We start from the raw sequence: 14,235 nt of genomic DNA, 5'->3' as shown, positions 1-14,235 counted from the left end.
GGGGCAGACTGGAGCAAGTTTACAGATGGTAAGGACCAAGAGAGGTGAGGGTGAAGACACCGGTGAGTAAAAGGTGGCGAGGCCAATCCTGGGGCTGGAGCAGAGTGGGCCTGGTGGGGTAAGCCCCCACGGCTTTGGGGAGTCCTGATGGTCTAGACCTCTCCAAGGAGCAGGCTGGAGCAGAGTGGGCCTGGTGGGGTAAGCCCCCACGGCTCTGGGGCGTCCTGATGGTCTAGACCTCTCCAAGGAGCAGGGCTTTTCTAACAGCATTTCCTCTTGTCACGAAGTTGCATCTTTATTAATTACTTCAGTCTCACAGAGTGATGTTAGTTCCACATTTCAGGGAGAACTTTATGTCAGCACATCAGATAGGTTTCATTCAACAAAATTTAAGAGGTCCCAGCTCTGCTGTGGGTGCTGGAGATATAAGAGAAAACAGAACAACGCCGGAGGGAGAGGCACACAGACAGACACGGTGCAGGGTTACAGGCAAGGCAGGAGGGCTTGGTGCCTCAGCTAACACCTCCCACTCCGCCCAAGGATCCCGAGGGAATGGCGCCGTGTGGAATGATTTAAAAATGAATAGAACCAATGCTAGTTTCTAAAAATAAGCACGTTTACATCATTTCTCCATTGATTTACTTCAGACTAGATACAATTTACTTCACCTTAATGTGTTTTAGTTAGTATTACTGCAACCCATAATTTACATCTGCGATCCGTAATCACACCTAACATCTCTGTCCCTCTACACCAAGTGTTGTGGACAAATCATTGGGCCCTTAAAGGCAGTATTTATAGGAAAACTCAACTTAGGTGCCCCTTAGGGAAATGTGTGTAAGGATCAGATCTTCAGCTGTGTGGTTTTCTAAAATGGGGCACACTTTGGCCGCAGCTGTGGCTGTCTTGCCGCTCTGTCTCATCAGAGCTGGGAGACAAGGAGGCTGTTGTAATTGCTGACCCCACTGTGAGCATGTGAGACTGGATAATATATGGAATGAAAAAAAAAACATCAAAAGTAAAAAAAAAAAAAAAAGGGCACGTAATCACCAACACACTTTTCGAATTCAAAGTCAGAACTCAGCCTGTACAAGCAGCTCTGCGTTCATTTAGCCTCTATAAAAGTGAGGTAATAGATGACACACCTTAATTTTCTTTTTCTTTTGTTTTTTTTGGCCACACCATGCTGCAAGCGGGATCTTAGTTCCCTGACCAGGAATCGAACCTCCACCCCCTGCAGGGGAAGCATGGAGTCTTAACCACTGGACCGCCAGGGAAGCTCCCGCCCACCTTTTTTTTGCATCTTAATTTTAAAATCTGACAAAGATTAGTTCAACATAAAAATCTAATTAAAAAGACAGGTTTTCAATAAATTTCAATTAATTATACTGATCATAAATGATATTTATTAAGGAATGCATAGTCTTGTGATTCAAAACCAAATATTTTAAAAGAATGATTTACCTGATAAAAACTGACATGAAAGTATTGTTTAAAATTGTAATAAAAAGCAAAAGACATTTAGAAGAACTTGTCTCCTTTTAGAAAACATAGACTTTAAGGATTAAAAGTAACTTTCCAAACACATTCTGAGAATTAAAAGCTCACGTCACAGAAACATTTAATAACAAACATCGACCAACGGTTTACAAGTTGTACAATAAATAAAAAAGCCTCCTAGTTTTTTTTCCAAAAAAACATGAACTGATGAAATAACAACAGAAAGTTGACATTAATTTCTGAAGAAAAGGCACATCCAGGCAAAGGAGTCAAGGCGATTTGTAAAACGCAGAGTTACATGTACACGGTGCATAATCACTGCGCGCAGAGGCGGGCTCCGGGAGACTCTGAGGTCCGGGAACGCGGTGCCAGTTCCGGCCGGTCGCCTGGCTGCGGTCCTCAGAGGCTGGACCTTCTCTCGGGCCGCGGCGCACACCTGGCGACGGCCGCTCGCCAAAGCAGCGGGGCCAGGAGGAGGCTGAGCGTGGTCACACTCAGGATGAGGAGGTACACCTGCCGGGGGCGGGGCGTCAGCGCGGCCGGGGGCGTGTCTCCGCATCACGGCGTGCGAGCCTCTGGTGCCCGGCCTGGACGAGGGCGCCCCCTTCCCCAAGAGGTCCCGGGGACTGGGGCGCCCCCCCCACCCCAGCCCTACTGCCCCTAACAACCCCGCTCCACCAGCCGGGCAGAGACTCACCTCCCGAGAGATGATACGTGCTCTGCGCGCCCGGCTCCCCAGGACCAGAGAGAACTCGCTGACCTGGGCCAGCCCCGCGGCCACGATCCACTTGACGTACTGGCTGGTCTTGGGCAGCAGCAGAGACAGGACCAGGGCTGCCAGGGCGAACTGGCAGAGCGGCAGGTCACGCTCTGCCAGGCCGGGCCCGGAGCACCGCCCGCAGGAAGCAGGGCGGGTCCGGGGTGGGGGGAGGCCGCCCCAGCACCGCGTGGGAGGACGCACGGAGACACCCCGGGGAAAACCAAGGCCCTCCCGCCAAACGAGTATCGTGCAGCCTTCAGAATGGAAACTTTGTTTTCAACGCAACGTAAAGAAAGCGGAGGAAAGCAGCCTGCGGCGGGCAGTGCAGTTCAGCCGCCATCGGGGCACCGCCCCTTCTCATCCGCAAAGCCAGCGGCCACTACCCAGGCCACGCCCACTCCCAGACTACCACGCTGACACGGGCACCTCAACAATTTGTAGTCACAGAGATCAGACAAGTGGAAAGTGGCGAAATAGTTCTCAGTGGCCGTGAAAAGGTACGTTTGCGTCACCAGAGCCGGGTTGCGGTTCTTTAGACTCACTTAGAAGTCAAATTACAGAGCAAGGGTGTCACTGGAGGATCCAGAGAGCGGTTTCTCCAGTCCCAGCTTCTGAAACCCCCGTTTTCAACACAAACTGAGCCGAAGGGCCATCCCGATCCAAGACGCCCCAGCTGCCGGGCTGCACTGGGCGGGGGGCACACACAGGCAGGAAGCGGGGCACGTGGTGTGACAGGGGAAAGCAAAGGCAGGGCGGACTCGCAAGCAGGGGCCCTACCTTCATGGCCACCACCAAGAGCGTGAGGGCCAGCAGCACGGCGAGCTCGCGCAGCACGAAGGTGGGGAACACGTGAAGGCCTGGGGGACGGGCATGGGCGATCGTCTGGGCTGGGCGGCCGGCCTCCCTGCCACCCCTACATCCACAGGCTCCTCCGCCAGGACGGGAAGGGGCAGGGTGTCTCCCACCCACTCCACCCCGAGACCCCGAGCAGAGGGCCGGGTGACTCGGTGCTCCCCGCCCTGTTTCCACGGGCTTCAGAACCTGCCTCTCGAGGCACCCAGAGTCTCTGGGGCTCTTGGACCCACCGAGCGGTGCAGGGTGTGAGCGAGAGGCCAGATGGCCGTGCTGTGACCACGAGTGGGACCACCCCCCTCCACGGGGACATTCCCAGGGCAGCAGCCTCGACACACTAGTTTGATTTTTTGTATTAAAATTAGAATTTCTTCCTGCACTTGATGTGGACGTGCTGAAGTGGGCCTGCCACCCTGCTGAGCGGTGGACCCTCAGGACCACCAGTCAGGAGCCCCCGTCCCTCAGCTCAAACCTTCCCTCCTTCTAAGGTAGAGTCCCTCAGACCCTAGTCGCCATGGGGACTGTTTCTGCGGCACAAGCTAAGTAGAAACACGTGTGAGCAGATGAGACCCAGTGGGAGTGTCACCCCTGGAGGAGGAGGGTCACCTATGGACGCGAAGAACACGATGGCCAGGAAGTCGCGGACGGGCTCCACGCAGGACACGACCTCCTCAGCGACCACGTGGCCCTGGGAGGACACCAGGGCTCCGGCCAGGAAGCAGCCCAGCTCCATAGACACGTCCAGGAGCTCGGTGACCTGAGGGGAGGAGGACACAGGTCACGCCAGGTGCACCCGCCAGTGACTCTGCTGAGGACACACGAGAGGGCCTCTCGGACGCGGCGGGATGTCCCCATAAAACTGCGACAAGCCAGCTTCCCTGCCCCCGCCCAGGCCCCTGCGGCGTCCCAGGAGAACCCCACAGAAGGCACAGCAGGGGACGTCAGCTCACTGACCACGAGCGAGAGGAAACGGTCATACAACAGTTGCAACCATCGTTCGTGTAGACTGCTGCAGACGTTTTGAGTGGGACTATTTCCCAAGATCTAAGAATTTGTGACACACTTTCTTTACCCTGAATCAATAAACAGCCCAACTCCCCTGGCATTAAACACGTGGCACACAAAACTATTCCCCCACCCCCACCCTGGCCAGCGCCTAGAGGAAGGAAGCGGACACGGTGTTTAACTCGGGGAGGTAAATCCAGTGACGAGAGCAGCAAAGACAGATGGACGATGTTCCAGGAAGCCCTGCTGACGACCGTGTCAGAGCCCATCAGATGCCTGGGAGCGGATCCGACACAGCGCTCGCTGCCGCCGCACACATGACACACGCCGGGCAGCGCGGACACGGACGCGGGGAACCAAGGGCGCCTAGCGTTACGGGAGCAGTCACAGAACTCCCTGTGCCTGGAAGCCGACCAGCTGAACCCATCCCCGTGACCCAGAAGACCACGACCAGACAGCCTGCAGAGAGGGGGCCGGGCTGGCCGCCCGCCCACCTGGGGACAGCAGGGCGTCTGGGCCACCCATGCTCGGCCACGCGGCTTCTGTGCTGTGACCTTCGACTTCGACTTCACGGGGGTGAGGAGACGCTCGTGGAGAACAGGTCCTGACCACGGCCATCCACCCCGCGCTAACTCGCCTCCCGTGGATGGCAGGTCTCAGTGAGAAAAGAAAGCAGTGCGTTTCCAGAGGACAACACACAGCATCTCCGTGACCTGGAGCCGGAAAACACGTGTCACGCAGGACCCTGAAGTGCTGCCCTTAAAGAACAATCACAGCACCACGCTACAATTAGGAACTTCCGTTCAAAAACACGTCGTCAAGAGAGTGAAAGGCAAGTCACAAACTGCAAGACATTAGCAAAACTGTATCTGACAAGGAGTACCATTCAGCCGTGGGAAGGAATGAAGCACTGGCACGGGCTACAGCTTGGGGTCAGCCTCTGAAACGTGCTGGGCGGGGAGAAGGGCACGGCCACCTGGGGAAACCAGCTGCGGTCACGCAGGCCCACACGGCCCGGGCCTAGACCCGCACGTCCAGCCTCATTCCCACCGCCCGGAACGTCTAAGCACAGACGGCGCGAGTGAGCGGCGGCCTCGGGCGCTAGATGCCTCCCCCAGCGCCCGGAACCCGCGCAGGCGCTCGGGACACACGGGCCGCAGAGCGAGGCTGCTTCGGCTCAAGTGCCGCTGGGCGGCAGCACGGAGCGCCGGGTCAGAGCACTCTGCCGGGTGCCATTCCAGAGGACACTCCAGATGGGGCGGAGCAACGCACAAAACCCAAGTCGGTCACATACGCGAACGGCTCTGAGCAAAAGCAAACCTCAGTCTTCTCCCAAGATTACGAGACACTAGCAGGCAACGCAACTGTGTAAGGAAGTTCTTTTCCTCAGTGTCCTTTATAGGATTAAACTTTTCTCTTGACCTAACTGTAGGCTCATGTGCAGTTCTACGAAGTCATCCAGAGACCCCGGTACCTTCCCCGGGCTCCCCCACGGCAGCATCTTCCCAAGTCACAGCACGAGTCCCGTGGATGTGACACCGTGGAGCCCCGTGGGCCGCCCGTGACCTCCGGGGTCCTCCCCACCGCCCTCCCTCCTCAGCACCCGGCCAGCGGCCTTCCCCCATCTCTGATCTGTCTTCACGAACTGCACGGAAGTGGAGTGACATAGCTCCTGACCTTGGGGACTGGCTTTTCGAGTCAGCACAGCTCTCCGGCGACTCACAGACCCACGGTTCAAAGCTGGGTGGCTGCCCTGGCGTGGAGGGCCGTGGCTGGCTGAACTACGCGCCTGAGGAAGGCCATCTGGGCGGTCTGGGCCGATGGGAGCACAGCTGTTGTCACGCTCACACGTCAGTTTCCACGTGAACACGGGTCTTCACTTCTCCGGCGCACGTCGAGGGGCGCAGCTCTTCCGTGCAGGTGATGCCCCCAGAGCTGGGACTGTTTACGGGGTCTCCGGCCCCTCCCCTGCTCTCCCATGAGAAGCCTGTCCCTTAACTGGGACGGCCGCCTCCCAAACAAGCCTCTATGGTGAGCTTTTCACGTTACAGTGAAAGAAGTTACGCTGCTCACTAGCTTGTTCTCATCAAACAGAACAAAAAGTCGTTTTAAACTGTGATTCTTGCTTCGGATGCAAAGCGTCTAAGACACACTCGCACGGTTTCACACTCACAAACACCATCCCAGCAGAGAGCCTAGAGCGCGGGCAGAAGCGCCAGGCAGCACGACTGTGCGCGGATAAAACACCCACAAGCGTCTCACGGATGCCAACTGTTAGTAAAATGAAAGAGAAAGGACCGATCACAAGCTCTCGGTGAACAGAGGATGAGTCAGGCGATGTAAGCGGCGGGCATTTGGGGCCTTACCGTCAGCATGAGGAAGGTGAAAGCGGAGATTCCCAGGATGAGGACCTCCTTGTTCCCCTTGCTCTCCGCGTGCAGCCTCCGGCAGTACGGTCCCACAAGGTAGGTCCTCACGACAAGACAGAAGAGGAGAACCGCAGCAAGCGAGAAGAGGACCTGCCCGACCAGGCCCAGGACCCGCAGGATCTCCATGGCGACGCTGGGAAAGAGAGGGAGACGCCTGATTCTCCTCAGAATACGCTCAAGTCCAACGAAATGACCTTTCATTCCTTTTTAGCATTACAAAATAAATGACCCAAATCGCAGACGTTTTCATTTCTAAATGTTAGAATAAAATCCATCAAACATTAACCTCAGAAATTAAGTTACTTGAATATAGAAGCTGAATTGTGTTGCAATTAATACTTCGGAGTAAGTACATTTTATAGGATGTAATGACTCGTGACTGACAGCTTATGTGTCTCCATCGATGACAGATGATAAAAGTCCTCACTAGGAATTAACCGCCATTTGAAATTCTTTGTAAGGCAACAGTCGCTCTGTAACACGACACTGCAGGCTCCCCACCAAAGCGTGACTGGGGGATGCCAGCGACTTTCAGAAAAGCCTTCCCTTAGCCCAAGCCAGAACTCTGAATTTTCTGCTACTTAGTCACGGAGAAAAGGCTTCTGCACGAAGCCCTTTTTAGAATATGCTACTCAGATCTCAATATATTGTTAAGATCTCAACCTAATGACCTTCACAAGATAGGCATTATTGTGCATCTGTCGTGTTCATGGTAACATACACAGTTTTTAACCCCAGTTCCCCATCACATTTAGGAAACCCTTCAGTCCAAAATTCTGGTTTAAGAGCTCTTGATGGAAGAATATAAATCAGGTGGTAAGAGAGGACTCGCCCCTGCAGCCAGGCCTAGACCAGCAGCCCAGACACGTCCCAGGGTGTGTGATGCCTCAGGGCGTCACAGCAGAGCCTCTGTGAACACCCACAGCTAAGGCTCAGGATGAGAGCCCAGGGGAGAAGGTGGGGTCTGTGGCCTCGGCAGGAAGAGAAACCTGCGCGAAGTCCCAGCCAGGCCCCCACAGCCCGCGACCCGGACCCTCAGGGCCGGCACCGGGCGCCCCTTCCCCCTGTACCCCAGTGACCCCTGACTCATCCCATTCAGTGGGCTGCAGAGGCCAAAGCAACACGTGGGGATGCGGTCTGACGTCCATGACCCGAGGGCCGGGGCCACGTCTCCTGGGCTGGACCCGGGAATGGGTCGTCCAGGCTCAGCCACACTGGGGGCGGCGTGTGGGGGAGCTCGTGCGCCGTCCACGTCCACCCTTGACAGATGGCCCTGCCCACCAGGGAGAGGCGCCCCCGGACTTCCTTCCGTGGGGGGCAGGGGGCGGGGTGCTCTCCCACTCGCTTGTTGCTGAGTTAGCCGCTCTCAGCGCTCACCTGTCTGTTAACTGCGTTAGTCTCGTTTTTCTCATTGATTTGTAGATCTTCATGAAATGAGAAACTTAACCCTCTGTCTTAAAATCAACTATACTTCGATTTTAAACAATAAGACAGAACGTGTACACACATCTCTTTCCCATTTGTCTTTGGCCTGCTTACCTAATGTGTTCCTGTACATGTATGTGCACGCATACGTGTGTGCACACATGTATGTGTGTATATGTGTGTGTGCAGGCCTGTGTGTATCCATGCGTGTGCGTGGGTGGATGTGTGTTTGTGTGTATTTAAACATTCAAAGTATGAAACTTCAGTGACACTGATCGCATTGCTCGTCCTTTATGGCTTCTGGAATTTGTGTTCCGCTTGAACATCTTCAATATTTAATACATTCATCCATACTTTCTTCTAGAACGTTCATGGTTTTGCAAGATTTTAATTCTAGTAAAATTTGAATTACTTTATAATTTTATCATAGTCTCTGTGTTCTGTCCTTTACCTGTGAAATATTTGGAGGGAAGAAGACAATTCTTTCCTTTAGGAAAGATCAAGACGAGTTCTGAATAAAGCTGAATTAAGAGGCAAAGCTTATATTAACATTACTATTGATTTTATTTAATATTTTTTACTATAAATTTTCCCTGGTTATCAAAATTGGAAAAGAGGTTTTCCCAAATTATACAGAAAAGTAAATAAAGTAAACAGTAAACTCACCCTAATCTACTCCTCTACTGGACACTCTGTAATGCACATTTCTAGCCCCCATCTTCTCCTTTATGCAGTTAGAATAGTATTGTATGTAATTTTTAACAGCTTTTTTGATACATGTCTCATTTCACACAATTCCCCCATTTGAAGTCTACAATTCAACGGCTTCTAGTCACAGAGCTGTGCCACCACCACAGTCTCAGAACGTATTTCATCCCCGAGAGCGAGCCTGCGCCCCTTACACTCACTCCCCGAGCCCAGCCCCAGCACCACCAACTGCTGTCTCCGTGGACCTGCCTGTTCTGGACGTTTCACATAAACAGAATCGTTTGTGGGAACCACGGTGTGGGCTTTGGCGTCTGTGCTCAGGGCTCATCCGCGCCGTAGTGTGTGTCGGCGCGTCATTCCTTTTTATGGCTGAATGACATTTCCCTGTATGTTTTATTCACCTGTCTGTTAGCTGATGGACATTTGAGTTGTTTCCACGTCTCAGCCATCACGACGAATGCTGCCATGAACATTCACGCACAGGTTTTTTTTACTGTGGTAAAATATTCGTAACATAAAATTTACCACCTTCCCCATTAGTGTGTAACTCATGGCATGGGGGGCATTCACGTGGCTGTGCCGCCTTCGCCCCCCGCAAAGGTGACACCTGTGGACAGGTGTTCCCATTCCTGTGGGGTACACACCCTGGAGCAGAAGAGCTGAGTCACGTGGCAGCTCCATGTTTCTCCTTCTGAGAAATACCACATGTGGTCTTGACTCTTTTTTACAACCTAACACAACGCAGGGCACTTTTCCACGTCATTAAAATTCTCAGTAAACATGGCTTCTCATGACAAAACAGGAATTACGTCAACAGGACCAGTACCAGTACTGGATGAAATTTTAAATTAGGAAGATAAAAAGAAAAGCTTTCCAAGTCTTCTGCCTGAGCCGTACCTGTCTACCTGGCAGGGGGCCTGGTTCCCAGGTGATACCCGTAGTTCCCAGGGGGCCCGGACACTCTTGGCCGCGGTTCGGATTCTGCCTGGGAAAGGGGGTTCCCGCCTCTCCCGGGAAGGACTTACTGCACAGCCCAAGCAGAACTCAAACAACTTTCAGCTAAAGTTACAAATCCTTTTTCTGTCTAAATGTTTTTTCAGTTACTTACCCTGAAAATCTGTAGCCAGAAGGACTAATGCAACAAAGGTCGCTTTTCTGACAGTTAAAGACCTTTGGATCAAAGAAAAATGACAGACAAAGGGCCTTCCTGACAAACGGCCTTTAACAGCTGCACATACGAGGGGCGTGTCAGGTGCCTTACGAGTCTCTCCTGTTGACAGCCAGCACACTGTCCAGGTTCCACCTTGTTCCCATCCTACAGGCGAGAACACAGCCCGCAGGGTTGGCAAATGGAGAGCTGGGGCTCCAGGGTGGCCACACACCAGGGCCGGAGCCTTCACCTCTGGGAATCTCAGTTAAAAACCATTCCCTCCTTCTACTTTCCCCGCCAGGCTGAGCTTCCTGAGAGCAGAGAAGAGATCTTGATCACTTTGGATTGCTGAAACTTATTACAATATCTAGCAAAAGGCAAATACTAAAAATACAAAACGCTTCCACTCCGCCGGTCAGCAATGAGGCAGGCTGTCCACGCTCCCCGGACGGGGCTCAGCAGGAAGATGAACACACACCCACCCTCAACCACGCCTCAACATGGGGCTGCTGGCTTTAAAAAATAATGAAAGGGGGGCTTCCCTGGTGGCGCAGTGGTTGAGAGTCCGCCTGCCGATGCAGGGGACACGGGTTCGTGCCCCGGTCCGGGAGGATCCCACATGCTGCGGAGCGGCTGGGCCCCTGAGCCACGGCCACTGGGCTGCGCATCCGGAGCCTGTGCTCCGCAACGGGAGAGGCCGCAACAGTGAGAGGCCCGCGTACCACAAAAAAAAAAAAAAAAAAATAATGAAAGGATCCAGAGACTTATGTTATCAGATATAAAATGTCCAGGATACGACTGGAAATCACTCAGCACACCAAGAATCAGGAAAACCACAACCTGAATGAGACTCCAACATCAAGACCCGTCATCACTGGGGTTATATTGTGTGTATTATCTATTATGTGTATTGTGTGCATTATCTATTATGTGTATTATGTGTATCTGGGGTTATGTTATGTGTATTATCTATTATGTGTATTGTGTGTATCTATCTGACAAAGATTTTAAAGCAGCCACATCGTAAAAATGATTCAATAGCACTTAAAAAATTCTCTTGAAACAAATGAAAAAATAGAAAATCTCAGCAAGAAACAGAAGTTATAAAAAGAAGAATCAAATGGAAATTATACCACTAAACAGTATAATAACGCGAGCAAAAATCTTGCTGGATGGGCTGAACAGTAGAGAGATGACAGAGGATGGGACCAGTGGACGTGAGGACAAACGGACAGAATCTACCCAGTCTGAACAACAGGCAGAAAACAGACCGAAAAAGAAGTGTCTCAGAGCCCCGTGGGACAACAGAAGAGCCACGTGCGCATCACTGGGGTCCCACGAGGAGGGGGCAATCGGGACTGAAAAAAAACACCTGAGGAAACAATGGCCGAAATTCCTAAACTAGGAATAGACAAGAGACATAGAGCTACAGCTTCGAGGAGATGAACGAACGCCACACAGAACAAACCCAAAGGTATTACGGGCCGGAGGTGTGTGTCCCCCAGAGTCATCTGGAGGTGGGGCCGGTGCTGGGACTAATGGCCTCTATAAGAGAGACCGGAGGGCTCTGCAGCCTCTCCACCTCCCCTACCGTGGAGACACAGGAGAAGACAGCTGCCTGAGAGGGCACCAGCACCCTAATCTCCGGCGCCCAGCCCCCGAGGCTAAACGTCTGCTGTGTAAGCTGCCGCATCTGTGGTGTCTGCTGAAGAGCCCAAGCTAAGACACCAAGACAGCGTAATTCAATTTCTGAAAACTAAAGGCAAAGTCTTGAAAGCAGCCAGAGAGCAGCCTTGCGTTACTTGTGGAGAAACACAGATCTGAACGACAGCCGGTTTATCACTGAAGCCGTCGGAGGCCAGGGAGAAGCAGCACAGCACTGCCAGGCACTGGAAGAAAGAAACGTCTGCTGCAGACCAACACCCGGTGGCCACGTCCTCCAGCGGGAAGGGAGATAAGACTCAGATGAGGAAACCGAGAGAACCTGCCATCGGCAGCAGACTAACCATGAAAGAATGCCCAGAGCCCTCCAACAGAAACTGGAAACAGAGCAGAAGAAACCTTGTACTTGAGAAGGAAAGGAAGGTCGGTATTTCGATAAACAAATGATCTGAAGCCAGAAAAACAGACCGTGAACTGAAGTACGGCAGCAACCCTACCTGGCGTGTGCGCCGGCTCCCGCCTGGATGAGCGTGGGCAGGACAGCCATGAACAGTCCCAGCTGCACGTCCTGCGTCACCAGCATCCCCAGCAGCACCGCGCCGTAGTCGATGTCGCCTGCTTGGGGAAAAGTCACTAAGAGCTTGTGGACTCAAGTCGGTTAACCTTGACACACGCTCAGAACGCGCGGCCACCTACCTTCCTTGTCGCTGCGAGCGCTGCCCACAAGGAACTTGGACACCAGGGGTGTGCTCGACAAGGAGAGGCAGGTGGAGATAAAGACGCTCTGGGTGGGTCTGATCTGCAGAAGGTGGCCCCAGAGCAAGCCAAAGGCCACCATGAGCAGAGTCATGTAGCAGGGCCCCTGCAGGGAGATCTTCCACACCTGGGAGAGAGCACAGGGGTGAGCACACACCTCAGTGCCCGCGGCCCCGCAGAGCGCGGGCACGCCTGCCCAGGAACCGGCCGGCCCCGCAGCAAACACACCAGCGCAACACCACAAAAAGCGGGGGCGGGCACACGCGGTCACCGAGCGCTGGGCGTGGTTAGGGACGAAGCACGCCCTCCACACTCTCCGCGTCGTGCACCGCCATCCTCAGAACACACCTGGAGCTGGGGACCCCTCCGCCCCCTCTTCCAGCGGAAACGGGACACACCTGAGCGGCCCAGGTGATTCACAGATAAACGACAGACAGTCGAGGGCACGAGCATCCTCGGTGACAAGGCCCGGGAAGGATCTCGCAGACTCGGGCGTCTCTGAACTGTCTCTAATCAGGCCTCTAGGAGATTTCACAGAAGACTGAGAGGGACCTGCCAGCAACTGCTGACACTTCAAAACCCCGCCAAGTAACCTCCCACCGTGACAGGGCCACACGGGTACCCCACAAGGCAGGAGAGCCACCGGTACCTCAGGGTGCGCTAAAGCTGTCAGTCACTTATCGCTGAGAAATAAAAGCAAAATAAACGTGGACTTATAGCGTAGTTATCAATGGATATAAACTTTCTGCACGCCGAGCCCATGGGCCTGCCTACGAAGGGGCGGGATGCGCTCCAGGTGCAGGTCAAGGGTCAGGGCCGCCAGGTGGGGAGCAGCCAGGCTCGGTGGCGCTCAGGGACATCGGAGCTAGGGGACATTAGAGACCCCAGCTCGCCCCAGACCCAAAGGCACCCAATAAGGCCGGTCCCCGCCCAAGCCCCTGCCCTGACTTACGACACACACCTGCTCCCACGAGCCCTGCCTCAGGCTGCATCCCCCGGCGCAAAATCCCTAAAGCATCACAAAAACGTATCACACTGATGCAGGCACGCAAACATCATGGTGAATGACGTTACTTCCTTATTTAACCCTGAACACCACAGTGCTGGGGAAGACAGCTATGAGACTCTGGACCCAGAGGACACCTGACTCTTCCCAACCCCTCACAGCCCAGATGAGAACGCGCCAGCTGAGGTGGCTGCACCAGGGACGCGGGGGGACCAGACGCTGCCCCTCCGCACTCCTAACCGCAAGGTAACACCGCTGCTTGCTGTGAACGTCTGAACGCACGTGAACACCGAGGGGTCCAGCCTGCGCTTTCACAGGGCTGCCTGGGAAGACCCTCCCGCTCCCGGGGGACCCCACAGGTCCTCGGCAGGCCCCTCTGGCCCAGCCACAACACACACCTCAACGGAATTAACAGGAAGAATTCGGCCACTTCCCTTAGGACCAAGAGAAGTGGCCAATTTTCTTTATACTTTAGATTCAGAAATCAACACGTGGAGGTGATTGTGCCAGAAGGATGAAAAAGATACCAGAGTACCAGGAGAAAGCCCTGAACTGACTCAGGACACTGTATGAGGAGGAAAACTGACAGGAAGTGAGTCGTCAGTGGATGGACAAATGGAGCTTTAATAGAAAAAAAGGGGGCGGGACTTCCCTGGTGGCACAGTGGTTAGGAATCCGCCTGCCAGTGCAGGGGACACAGGTTCGAGCCCTGGTCTGGGAAGATCCCACACACCGTGGAGCAACTAAGCCCGTGCACCACAACTACTGAGCCTGTGCTCTAGAGCCCGAAAGCCACAACTACTGAGCCCGCGTGCCACAACTACTGAGCCCACGCGCCACAACTACTGAGCCCACACGCCTAGAGCCTGTGCTCCACAACAAGAGAAGCCACCGCAATGAGAAGCCTGCGCACCACAACAGAGTAGCCCCTGCTCGCCGCAACTAGAGAAAGCCCGCGCGCAGCAACAAAGACCCAACATGG

At 53.9% G+C, this 14,235-nt stretch overlaps 1 protein-coding gene across 3 annotated transcripts in view; it reads right to left on the bottom strand.

Annotated features, from left to right (window-relative positions):
• Positions 1 to 1,764: 1,764 nt before the first annotated feature.
• The window catches only part of TMCO3 (transmembrane and coiled-coil domains 3), a 31,525-nt gene continuing 19,054 nt past the window's right edge, over positions 1,765 to 14,235 (bottom strand). For all 3 annotated transcript variants that reach the window (XM_079903240.1, XM_079903238.1, XM_079903239.1), the window contains 7 exons: positions 12,188 to 12,374; positions 11,989 to 12,106; positions 6,484 to 6,679; positions 3,719 to 3,869; positions 3,038 to 3,117; positions 2,198 to 2,347; positions 1,765 to 2,013 (listed from right to left, as the gene is read on the bottom strand). In XM_079903240.1, the coding sequence (XP_079759366.1) occupies positions 1,900 to 2,013; positions 2,198 to 2,347; positions 3,038 to 3,117; positions 3,719 to 3,869; positions 6,484 to 6,679; positions 11,989 to 12,106; positions 12,188 to 12,374 (996 nt within the window). In that variant the 3' untranslated portion in view covers positions 1,765 to 1,899. The remainder of the gene's footprint in view (positions 2,014 to 2,197; positions 2,348 to 3,037; positions 3,118 to 3,718; positions 3,870 to 6,483; positions 6,680 to 11,988; positions 12,107 to 12,187; positions 12,375 to 14,235) is intronic.

This window comes from Stenella coeruleoalba, assembly GCF_951394435.1.
Source record: "Stenella coeruleoalba genome assembly, chromosome: 18".
NCBI classification, from domain to species: domain Eukaryota; kingdom Metazoa; phylum Chordata; class Mammalia; order Artiodactyla; family Delphinidae; genus Stenella; species Stenella coeruleoalba.
This window is presented reverse-complemented; position numbering and strand designations above follow the sequence as displayed.